Source organism: Falco biarmicus, chromosome 3 (genome assembly GCF_023638135.1).
Source record: "Falco biarmicus isolate bFalBia1 chromosome 3, bFalBia1.pri, whole genome shotgun sequence".
Lineage (NCBI taxonomy): Eukaryota > Metazoa > Chordata > Aves > Falconiformes > Falconidae > Falco > Falco biarmicus.
Genome location: NC_079290.1, coordinates 115,071,064 through 115,082,848, shown reverse-complemented (window position 1 = coordinate 115,082,848; position 11,785 = coordinate 115,071,064). Strand labels below are relative to the sequence as shown.

The 11,785-nt window shown below is 52.4% G+C and overlaps 1 protein-coding gene across 1 annotated transcript; it reads left to right on the top strand.

The window, feature by feature from the left end:
- The first annotated feature begins 1,487 nt into the window (after positions 1-1,487).
- Positions 1,488-10,642, top strand: TMEM222 (transmembrane protein 222). The gene is made up of 6 exons (XM_056333756.1): positions 1,488-1,639; positions 4,031-4,115; positions 4,902-4,933; positions 5,937-6,033; positions 6,199-6,329; positions 7,352-10,642. The coding sequence occupies exons 1-6, from the start codon at positions 1,524-1,526 to the stop codon at positions 7,437-7,439; spliced, it is 549 nt and encodes a 182-aa protein (XP_056189731.1). The 5' UTR covers positions 1,488-1,523; the 3' UTR covers positions 7,440-10,642.
- The last annotated feature ends 1,143 nt before the right edge of the window (positions 10,643-11,785 follow it).

Sequence of the window (11,785 nt, the reverse complement as noted above, 5' to 3'; positions counted from 1 at the left end):
TGTAGTCTTCAGTGCGTTACTAAGCTAGTTGTGTGAAGCCCGAGTACTCCAGTGACAAGTTAGCGTATATTGAGGGCAGGTAGGCTACCTCTGCACTAGACTGTTAGCCAGTGCTTTCTACTGCCATGTCGGCAACTGGAAATCGGTGTCTCTGATGTGCCTCTGTTATAGGTAGAGGTTACGGATCTCCTGGGCTTTCAACCTGGAAGCTTCACTAGGCTAAAATTCAGTGAGCACGTAAGTGCTGTTCTGCCCCCAGAACAGAGAACACGTTGATAAATGTGGAAGGCTGGACTCGGCTTAATTATTGAACAAAGTCAGGTAATGGAAAGCCAAACACATGGAGATAAGTCTTTGATGGAGAGAAATTTCAGTAAGAAGTGGGGCTGTTACGTGGAAGCTGTAAGTTTGTGATGACCGTTGGGAGTGTGGCTCTTGCCATTAACGGGATTTGCTGATAACAAAAGCCAGCACCTTCTGTGAGCAGAGTGCTTGGCTCTGCATTGCCTCTGCTCCGTGTGCTGGAGCTACGCGGGAGGAGGAACCCAACCACGTGCAGGAAGGGGACAAGACTGTTTTATTAGCAAACCCCCTTGGCATCACGCTGTGTAACACCACAAACCGTGCTGGAGAGCTCTGGTAACTATGGGCCTTTGGAGGGAAATGCAGCTCAAGGGGTCCGTGTGAGGAGGAAATAAGCGGCTTCCAAGGAAAGCATGGAAGGATGCGAAGAGGAGGGGGGTGGCTGGACGCTCGGCAGCTCTTCTGCACCCGCTGGGCAGAACCTCCCCACCCTGGGTCTGCTGGCCGGGGCAAGCGCTGTCCTCCCTGTTCTTCCCACTAGTTCAGTGAGTTGTCACTCTGTATTTTGCCGAGTGTGTTGTGGTGGGGTGGAAATCTGGAATAAACATTTCTTCTTCAGCTTTCTCGTGTAGTTTGAATTAAACTTCCTAATAAAGCAATTGTTATTTTTCTAATCCGATTCTCCATTTGTAAATGCTGTTCCTCCCCTTGCAGTACCTCCTCTCTCGTGGGAGGCTCGGGGCGATGCTTATTTCTGCTCTGGCACTTCCCCGAGGGGGCTCCTCGCCCCGGCAGCTCCCGGGGGTGACTCTCCCCGCTTCTGATCCGGGGAAGGGCAGCAGGGAGAAGCTCGCTGCTGCGGTTCCTGTGGCGAAGCCGCACAAGGTAGGTGCGAAGGGTGACGGTACCTGCCTGGAGCAGCTTCACCCGAGCTGGGCCACACAGCCGGGCCCTGCGCGGAGCCGCCGGAGGCCCGGGGGAGGCGAAGCCCGGCTGTGCCGGGGCTGGGAGCCGCCGGCCCGCCCCTGGGCAAGCAGCAGCCCTTCCAGCCCGGCGCCCCCCCCGGGAACGGGGAGGGCCCCGCGGCGGGGGCGCTGGGCCCGGCAGGCCCGGGGCGGTGAGGCCCGCACGGGCGCTTCCTGGTTACCGGCCGTGCCCGGAAGCGGGCGCGGTCTCCAGGAAGTGACGCAACCGCGGCGGGCAAGGGGCGGGCCCCGGTGATGGCGGAAGCGGAGGCCAAGATGAAGCAGTTCAATGGTGGCGGTGGGGCCGGGCTGGACGCCGAGCGCGGCCGCTTCCCCTACTGCGTGGTGTGGACCCCCATCCCCGTCCTGACGTGAGTGCGGGCCCTGCGCTCCCGGCCGGCTCCGGCGGCGGGCGGCCGGCCTGGGGCCTGGTGGGCCGCTTGGGCCTGGGCCCGGGCCCGGGCAGGGCCCCCCCCCCGTCTTCCCCGGGCCCGGCTGCCTGGCCCCCTTCGGGGTGCCCGGGCGCTCAGCCTGCTCCGGAGCTGGCAGGGAGCCCGGCCTGCTTTGGGGTAAGCGGGTGCCGGCTCGCTTGGGGCAGACAGACCGGGGTAACTGGCTGCCTGGCCTGCTCCCGGGGGGCTCGGCCTGCTTTGGGGTGACTGAGTGCCAGGCTGCGTCGGGGCCTCTGTGGGATTCTGTCCGTGGGGCAGGGTGCTCCTCTCCCCGCAGCGAGGGCGTGGGGGTGCGGGGAAGGCTGTGTGGTGAGCGGGCTTGTCCCTACAGGAGCGGGAATGGAGGGGATTCAGTGAAACGTGGGAAGTCTTTCATGGTTTTGGAGCAAGGGTTTGGCTGCGGGGATCTTAGACTACCTTCTGCCTTGAGGAGAGCCTCTGTGCTTTGCTTTAAAGGAGTTAGAAGTCGATTTGCCTTCCCAGGCCCGACAGCCAAGTGTAAGCAGGCTCCAAGGAGAACGTGGGAAAATGAAAGCTGCAAAATGTGGCTTTGGGGGTAGTCTGGGAACACAAAGGCTTATTTTTATGCCTTCCTCTTCCCTCCCGGTTCAAATCAGGTGATAATGTTTACTGAGCCAGAGCCGAAAGTCAGGTAGAAGACGTGGTGTGGTCTGTGCCAGGATTGGGAATGGCACCGTAACTCTCCTCCGTGAGGAGAAGCTGCAACTTTCCTGTTGCTGTCTTGCATACAGCTTCAAACCAGCACTGGTTTTTACCTCTTTTCTTTTTTTGATTGCTTAAAATTTCCACCCTTAATCTTTTCCTGAAGGCCATTCCAAAGCTTTTAACCATCTTATCTCCCACTGGGACTGATGAAGAGTTGTCCTGCTGCCAGAGTCACTGGGCATCCGTTTGTGGATTCATTCCCTGATGAATAGTGGCATCTTCCTGTTGGTTTTGTTTTGCAGCAGAAATTTCAGTGCTGTTATTTGGCAAGATTTCTCATTAGACTATGTAATAGCTCCGTTTTCTCCCTCTGATGTTTCCTCTCATCCTTGGATATGGAGGCTTGAAAGCTAGTCAGTGCTGAGAGGAGGATTAAAAAAAGGAAGAAGCGTCTAGACCTTTGAAGGTGGCAATGCTGTGACAGCGTTATATTCAGCCATCGCTTCTGGCTGATAAAATGTTGCACAGATAGCCAAACTGTCTGGCTGCTTTGCATTGCACCAGACAGGAGCATGCAGAGGGTAAGTGATGAAAGCGCAGAACATCAAACTTTGCAGAGCCCTTTCTCCACGTCGTAGGGTTATGTTATCAACAGGAGCTGTATGCTATTTATAACTCAGCTACCCTTATTGGTGTGTACGGCTTGTCTTTCTTTATAATAGCTAACCGTCTCAATCCCTTTGCAGTTTGGTAGTTTTAGGACCTCTCTAAATGAGCTGTGGCTTGTGAATCTGTTGCTGTTTAGCATTGCTGTAGTCTCTTCTGAAATACTAGTCACTGCACACAGTCCCTCAGGGAGAGAGGAGTGAGAAATCGGAGAGAGGTCAGCAAACCTGAGAATGTGGGAGAGTGCTGTAACTTGCCCTGAAGTGTTTACTTCTAAGCGATGATGATGGAAGGGGGTTGGGATATAAATATGCTGCTCCCTAGGGCTGTAGATACCTAGCGGGAAGGAGAAGGTCTTTGAAACAATGGGATCATTTAGGGGAGGGAATGTTCTTCCTGAAGCCAGGAGCCCTATTTTCTGTCTGAGGTGTTTAAATCTAGTTTGCTGTGAAAAGCTGCAGCGTGAATGGGAAGATGGGCAGGGTGATCCTATTTTCAGTTGTTGAAGTGGACAGTCTGATTTTATCTCAAGACAGTTTCTCCTGGATCTAACCTTTACACTTGCATACACAAATGGGTTTGTTCTGGGACACTGGCCAGGGCCGGGGCCATGTGTAGTGCAGGCCTTTGGAGTCTTGTGCTCGCTGTAACTGCCGTCGGTCACAGTGAAATCCTGGACCCTGACTGCCCCGCAGATGGGCTGACTAGACCTGCTTGTCAGCACAGCTTTGGGTATTCCCTGCACGTTTTTCTTTTTCGCTTTTACCTCTTCTGCGTCTTTACCGGTCTTTGCCTGGCTTTGGCTCAACCTGCTTTCTTCTCTCAGCTGCGTACAACACATTAACTGTGCCCATCTATCCCATGCTATGCAGCTGGCGGTACAGCCGCTCCAGCAGTCTCCTGGCAGTATGCTGCACGCACTCGGTGTGATCGGGGGACAAATACCTCAGCCTGATGGTTTGCTTGTTGCCTTGGTAGGTGGCTCTTCCCGATCATTGGCCACATGGGTATCTGCACGTCGACTGGAGTCATTCGGGACTTTGCGGGGCCGTACTTTGTCTCAGTAAGTAGATGATGGATCCAGGTGCTTAAGGAGAATCTCTGCTTGGTCTGCTTCTCGCCTTTGCTGGTGACTTTTGAACCATCCCCTGTCTTTTGCAGCTCAAAGTTTTGCAAAGTAATGGCTTTAGAAGTTTCTGAAGATCATGGGTCTTTGCTGTTACTCTGTGGGCTGCTATCCAGTGGAGGTCGTTTGGGGGATATGATGAGTAGTGACTGGTTCGGTTTGGTGAGCAGAAGAGGAAAAATCTTGCAGTCCAGACCCTTAATTAGGAGCTTTGGACATAAATTTCCTTACAGTCATCTTAAATCTGAGTAGTAGAAGCTGTGTTCTAGCTTCCTCAGCATGGCTGTTACTTTCATGCTGCTTAGTGTAGGTATGTGCCAGTCTTCTAAACTGCTTTATAGTCTGGTGGATTTTGAAAGTAAGGGGGGTTTAATTTAAGGTAATTAATACTCTGAACAGATTGGGACATTTACAACTTTGGGTCAACAAGGTATTAACAATTAAAAAAAAAAAAAAAAAAAGAGGGGGAACAAAGTATTTACACCATATAGCTAGATGATGTCACCGTGTATAGAGTATAAATATACTCATGCTCCAAACAGGAGTATGAAAACAATTGAAATCTAAATCCAGACGCACAAATAAGATTGGTGTCTTGAGACTGCTGAGGCAATGTGACAGTTTTATCACTAAGCAATCGTGGGCTGTGAGGCCTTCCAGCAAGAGGCATGTCATGAATATTGCGCGGGGTTGTCCTCTTGAGACATTTTTCCTTTTTTGTAGGAAGACAACATGGCATTTGGGAAGCCAGTGAAGTAAGTGCTCTTGTTAGTTTTTATTAAACTAACCAACTGACCTGCAGATGTCCTTTAATTCATGGAGACAGACATGCTATAATATTGCTTTTCTTGTTGTTCAGATGCCTTAATTCAAGTGGACTGTCTCTGCTTTTCAAGAAACCACATTAAATTAAATCTTTTTAGAATTGTGACAGCAATGTAATGGTATTAATAACTAGAGATGTATGGAGCCTTTATTAAAAAAAAAAAAAAGGAAAAGAAAAGGCTAAAACATTTTAATATAATGTTAACAACAAATGCTCCAAGTAAATGCTGCCTGCCCTATATTAGTGAACTGTTGTCACTCACATCCTGTTAATGATTTTCTGGGGGGAGGAGAGAGGTGCCTGGGTTTTGTGTGTCTGTTTTGAATGGCTGGAAGGTTTTGTATCGCAGGACGTGAAAGCAGGTCAGAGTTTTGTCTGCACCCCTGAGGTCTGCGGTTTCTTTTGCTGGGGTGCTGTCAGGCTGAGGGTGCTGAGCAGTAGTTTCTGCTGCGCTCTGCAGCAAACGTTGGTCTTGAAGAGCTCAGCTCTATGGACTCCCGAGGCAGTGGATTTCACAGAACGGTTGGGGCTGGAAGGGAGCCCTGGGGATCACCCAGTCCCACCCCCTGCTGAGGCAGGCTCTCCCAGAGTAGGTTGCACAGAGTCACGTCCAGGTGGGTTTGAATGTCTCCAGAGAAGACCCCACAGCCTTCCCGGGCAGCCGGTGCCAGCGCTCTGCCACCCTCACAGTAAAGAAAATTTCCCCCGTATTCAGCTGGAGCTACCTCTGTTGCAGTTTGTGCCCACTGCCCCTTGTCCTGTCGCTGGGCACCACTGAAAGGAGCCCGGACCCATCCTGACACTCACCCTTAAGATACTTGTATGCATTGATAAGATTTCTCTTCAGTCCTTTAAGCATCTTCCTGCTGGGAAGAGCAAGAAGTTGTGAAGGTGCAGCAGTAACGTGAAGACATCTGTTCTCACCCTTCTAGGTACTGGAAACTGGATCCCAACAAGGTGTACTCCACTGGTCCCAACGCCTGGGACACAGCTGTACACGATGCCTCGGAGGAGTACAAGCACCGAATGGTACGGCTCCGGTGGTGATGTCCCTGTCTGTGTGGGGGAACATCTCCCCAGTGTTTGGGTCCTTGCCGCAGGAGTGGGACCTGTGGCTCTGCACCAGTGCAGGCTGCAGAGCTGGGGAGCCTCAGGAACAGGATTTCTAATCCCATGCCCCTTCTTCTGTTGCAGCACAACCTTTGCTGTGATAACTGCCATTCTCATGTTGCTCTGGCCTTAAACTTGATGAGATACGATAACAGTACCTCCTGGAACATGGTGAAACTCTGCTTCTTCTCACTCCTGTATGGGAAGTACGTAAGGTGAGCTGAGGAGCAGTCTAGATTAAGCAGGCAGAGGGGTTCTGTTTCTCTCGTTTTTCCTAACCCTCTAAAGCTTCAGCCTGTCCTGTGGAAAGGGGAGTTACATCTCTCCCCCACAACATGTGGGTGTATGTTGCTGGTAGGTGGTACTGTCACTGCCTGCTGCCTGTTCTTAGGAAAAGAACCAAGAGTGCTTACTGGGTTGCACTAAATGCTGCTCCCGAAATACTGTATCTGGCAGCTAATTTAGGGTGCCTGGAATCTGGGAAATGTTAGCTAAAGCAAATCTCACTCTGTGTTGTCTTTTGGCTGGGTTAGGTCAGAACATAAGGTCACAGAATGGCTTGTCTCCAAGGATTACTGGTTTCTCTTCCCTCTCTTGAATCTTGTTTACATAAAAACTAGTCAGATTTCCAGCTGCCCTGGAGCTTTCAGCTTGAGTGAAGAGGGAAACCCCGAGCTTTCCATACTAGAAAGGGCACTTAATCTCCATTTCAGCTCCTTGTGCCTGAAGAGGAGATTCTGCGAGGACTACCCTACATAAAGCTTTTGAGTTGCTCCACTTCTGTTGATTCTTCCCCGTTCTGGAAAAGCTTCTCTACCAGCTTTTAGGCAAGTGTAGTCCCTGCTGTCTCGGTTAAATACACCAGCAGTCTGAAAGGCCTGTAGTAGCGGTTTGTTGGGGTTTTTTTTGTGGTCTCCTGTCACCATTCCCATCTGTGCAGATACGAAATGTGCTAGTCTTCAACCCAAATTTAAGCTGGAAGGAGAGTCCAGCCCTGTTGTTCATGATATAGTTATTCGTGGACCTGATTTAGTCTCAACTTTTAACACCGACTGAATCTCGAGGATGTGTGGTGTGTGGCAGTGCCAGCAGTGGATAAGGAAGTCGGAAGGGCATCTGTTTCCCTCTGATTTCTCCTGTTATTCTCACATCCTTCTCCCCCTTTTTGTCTTTCTCTGCTGATTTTTTTTTTTTTTTTTTTAATGTTTAAACCCTTCCCCTTTTTTCCATTTTGCAGTGTAGGGGGATTTGTGAAGACCTGGCTTCCCTTTGTCCTCTTCTTGGGGGTGATCATGACCATTGTTCTCACACTTCATTTGCGGTGATGGCAGCTGTGAACTCCCCATTCCGTGGGCACACGAAGGAAGAAACTGTGACTGATCCAGCGAGACGGAGGCATGGGACTCTGGGAGGCATTTTCTGGGGAAGGTGGCAACTCCACTCCATTGTAAACAGCTCATCTTTGTTTTCCTGGAACCGGCTTCTTTTCATTCTGTTTTCGTTCTGTTGATGGTGTTTCCCAGTGTCAGGGGTCCTGAAGCCTCCTGCTCTCTCCCTGAATGTGCTCCCTTTCTGCAATTTGGTAGGTAAAAACGCAATAAGGAAAGGAGAGGCGCGGGCAGCTTTGCTTTCAGTGCCAAGTAAAGCTGCAAGGCAAACCCTGCCTCCTGGTTCAGGAGCACAAGCAGATACACCTTGTAAGGTTCTCTCTGATCGCCTGGTTTCTTCCTCTAGGCAGACTTCATCAGATGCTTCCTCAGATTTCCCGCGTCTCCCAGAAGAAGTTGTTGTTTCCCGGTTGCACAACTCTCCTGTAGCACATGTTTCAAAGTGGAGGTGTGGGGTTCCTCCTGGGGATGTAGAGTGCCGTAGAACTTGCCGACGGTCTCCCCAGTAGCGACAGCAAGGTGTTGATGGCGGGACGCTCCTCTGAGGAGATGTGCAGAGGAACGCTCTGTGGCAGGGCAAATTCGTCTGGTCCTGCTGGTGAGCCCAGAAAGGCAGGAAAGTCGATCGGCTGGCTTGGGTATGGCTCATGGCAGTCTGCACACTTTCAACGGCCTGTTGCAGAGTTGGGAGTCTACTGCTAAGTCCCTTTTAGCTTGTGCCAGAGAAAATATAGCTCCCCTGCTTCTCCCTGTGCTCTGAATATCTAAAATTGTCGTCAGGCTTTTCACGAGCCACTTACTTTCCTTTGATCCCTTAGTACTTTGTGTGTTGCAGCATACCTGAGCCTGCAGAGGTGGCGGTCGCAGCAGGTACATATTTCTGGGGCAGAAGGCTTAGCGTAGGGTTTTGAAAGCATCCGTGAGAGCAGCACCCGAGACCTGAGCTTAGTGGGGCCATCAGAGATTAAAAGAAGAGGTGAAAGAAATGGAAGATACCCATGTTCCGGCTGGGTTTTGCAGCAGCAAACTGGGGCACTGGCCTTCTTGCGGCTGGTTCCGGGATGGTGAATGTGAAGGTCTGTTTACTTTCTTGTCGTGCTTTGGTGAGCACACCAGGGGTAAAAGCACTTTGCAGGACTGGCTTTGATATGAGAAATGCTGATCTGGCAGCGTTGGAGTGCCAGTGGCCCTTTTGAGCCCTGGATCAGACAGGAGGGCCAGTAGGGGCATAGGTTGTTCTCTAGTGCTAGGTAGGAAGTGAATTTGGACAGGACCCAGAGCCTCTTCCAGGGTGAGGGATGCAGCTCTCTGTTTGCTGAGGCTCTGGCCTGCAGATGCTGCTTTCTGTGGGCCTCTGAGCCAGGTGGCTTTTTAAAAAAAAGTGTGGCTGAAGGATTCTGTGCAGTTGAGCAGATCCCCTCTGACTGCAAAGAAAGGAGAACAGCTTTTCCACTCGTGCCTTGAAAGGCCAGCTCTACTCTGCTACCTGATGGATTTCAACCTCAAGGAGCGCTTGTGGCTAGCAAGAAAGCTTTTCTTGACTGCGTGCCATCTCTGTGGCTTCCTCTGACTGGGAAGCCTGTTTATCATCACCCTGCCGGCTCTCAGACCTGTCCCACGTGCCTCCCCATCTTCTCCCATCTCCCCGACTACTCTAGCCATATGGGAGGGCTGGGGACTCCTCTTGGGCTTTCTCGGTTTCTGCATTTTCTCCTTTTCCTCAGGCGTTTTTAAATAACCCCTTAAACCATTCCGTGGCACCCGCTTGTCTCTGTCATCTGGTACTGGCCTTTCTGGGGCGGGTGGATATGTGCATCTACCTGGAACTGAAATAGTTGTTGGTGTCTGCTCTGTGCAGTCCTTTCAAGCCTGTGTGGAGAGTGGGCTGGAGGGTGCTGGGCCTGGAGCTGATTAAAAAGCCAAGATCTTGATCAAAGAGAACCTTACGATGAAAGGATGGTGTCTTCCCGAGCTGCCCTGTGTCGCTGTGGCCTCCACCCAGCTAGTCTGCTGGCTAGCGTGCCCGAGCACTAGCCAGTTGAACAGGAGAGACTAGTCTTTTGCCTCAGTTTTTTAACTTAAGTATGATTTCTCAGAGTGACCCGCCAAGGATGTGCTCGGAGTCCCTGGCCCCAGGGCTGAAGCCAACCTGTCTTACGCAGTAGCAATAACCTAGAGACTCTTAGGCCTGTCTCACACGTTGATTCAGTGTTTTATTGATAAGCTATAAAAGCGTTGCCAAAGCTGAGACTTCAGGTTGTCAGGGGAGGCTGGGAGTGGGGCTGCTGGCCACAGTTCTCACTCCTGGGACTCCTGAAAACATGTTGAGTGCCATTCCCCACCGTGAAAATCCTTGTCGTTTGCTCCTAATGCTTTTTACCAGATCCGGGTTTCGAACGGAGCCTTAATGGAGCAGCAGCAAATGGGCCCTGTAGTGGGTCTGAGCGCTGGCTGCCGGGGAAGGAGAGCGGCGCTTCGCCCAAGTCCTGCCGGAACAGCCGACCCGCTTCCACCGACGGAGATGGAGGGTGGCTCTGGGCATCCGAAGGAAACACGGCTACCGGGAGCGCAAGGCCCCGAGCAGAGGTACTGCAAAGCCAGCCTGCACGTCCATGCTGCACGCACAAAGCCGTCTGTACTCATGAAATGAAGGATGGTGCCTGCAGAGGTCGGATGCTGGGGGAGGCAGGTGGGCTGCTTGGATTTTTGGTCTTCCTGCGATGCGGTGGGAGTGTGGCGAAGCCCCGGCGGTGCTCAGTGCGGGAGCACCCCACTACAGGGGCGTAGGCTGCTGCTGCTTGGCGTGGGAGGTGGCAGGAGTGGGTGGGGAAGGAATGTCCTCTCTGTGCAGCTTCCTTCATCTCACTGCTGGCTTCTTCGCAGTGCCCCCTTCAACTAGCCACATTAAAGGTTCACCATGTCCTTCACCTTCCAGATGCCAATTTTATGCTCCTGTTCTTTGCACGTGCTGCAGAGCTCCGTGGCTTTGCTGTTCTCTCCGGCGAGGGCAAGCCCTCGGTACCCTCATCCTTTGTTCTCTTGATCTCTGTGGGGCGCTGGATTACTTTGTAAATATTTAAACTCTGCTTCTGTGGTTTCATAATCCTGACGGTAGGGGAAATAAAACTTGTTTCTGTGGATGTCTCCAAGCGCCACATCTCTTATTGTGGAGACTCCTCCATGCAGCCATCAGCCCGGAGTGGGGTTGGTATCCCCCCTGCCTGCTGAGCTCTGGCCCCTCTCCTGCGCCAAGGCAGCGTGTCTGGCTGCCCGCAGGAGCCGGACCCCGAAGCTCCCACACCTTTTACTTTATGAACTCGCCCTTTGCTCTGCTCCAGGGGAAAACACAGCCCTATTTTCAGACCTGCTGTTGAGAAGGAGGTGGGGGGGTGGGGGCAGGAGGAACCCAATTGCTGCAACTCAGGAAGCGTTTGCAGGATTTAAAGCCAAGGACCTGCCAACAGCCTTTGTCTTGTTTGGGAGGAGAAGGGGCTCTGCCTGCTCTTGCCCTTGGTGGATCCCGAAGCCTCTGCCTGCTCAGCAGAGCCCGGGATGGGGGGGAGCCAAGCTCTCTGGGGGAGGAGGATGCTTTCTTAGAAGATAAGCCCCCTTTTGCAGGTTGATCGCTTTAGCTGTGAGTAGCTCCCCTTTCCCTTAAGTGGCTGACATCTCTCTTTTCTTGGAGGCTGGGGGCACTGGTCGCCTGGCGCCTTTCCCCTGCCAGAACAGAGCCTCCCATTTCCCTGCAAGCTGCTGGGGAGGGGGTGCCTGTGCTGGGCCTGGGGCTGCCGGCAGCTACAGAGGAGCGGAGAGCAGAGTGGGATGCAAAGAGCCAGCCTCGTTTTCCCCTCTCCCAGCAGGATGCTGCTGCCTGAACTGGGAGCGAGGGAAGCTGGGCCTCCGAGTGCTGTAACGATTGCTAATGCAAGCAGCCGATTTTCCGTTACATCTGATATCCAGAGGCCAAAGCTGCGCGGTGGGGGAAGTAGATCAGCCTTAAAATTAGGTTGTGTACGAGGCTCAGGGATTTAATGGTGCAGCCATCTTACAAAACACCACCTGGATCCTCTCCTGCTCAGCCCCTCGATCCAAATCACGCTGCTCCTGCAGCTGCGTTAACTCCAGCCCCTGCTTTGGCTCTGGGGCTGCAAAATGCCAGCAGTAGGGATGGCAGCAGCCTCCGAGGGGTTTATCCTGCACATGGCTGTCACTGGAGCATGAGGTGAGGATGCAGAACCCCCCAGGAACGTGCTCTGCCCAGCGTGCACAGCTTTGCACTGCTG

What these genes read in the sequence shown, in the direction of transcription:
- TMEM222 (XM_056333756.1), top strand. Translation starts at nt 1,524, where the DNA reads ATGGCGGAAGCGGAGGCCAAGATGAAGCAGTTCAATGGTGGCGGTGGG. An exon ending in GCATTTGGGAAGCCAGTGAA is followed by an intron (nt 4,934 to 5,936) that starts GTAAGTGCTCTT and finishes TCACCCTTCTAG; the next exon opens with GTACTGGAAACTGGATCCCA. An exon ending in CTGTATGGGAAGTACGTAAG is followed by an intron (nt 6,330 to 7,351) that starts GTGAGCTGAGGA and finishes TCCATTTTGCAG; the next exon opens with TGTAGGGGGATTTGTGAAGA.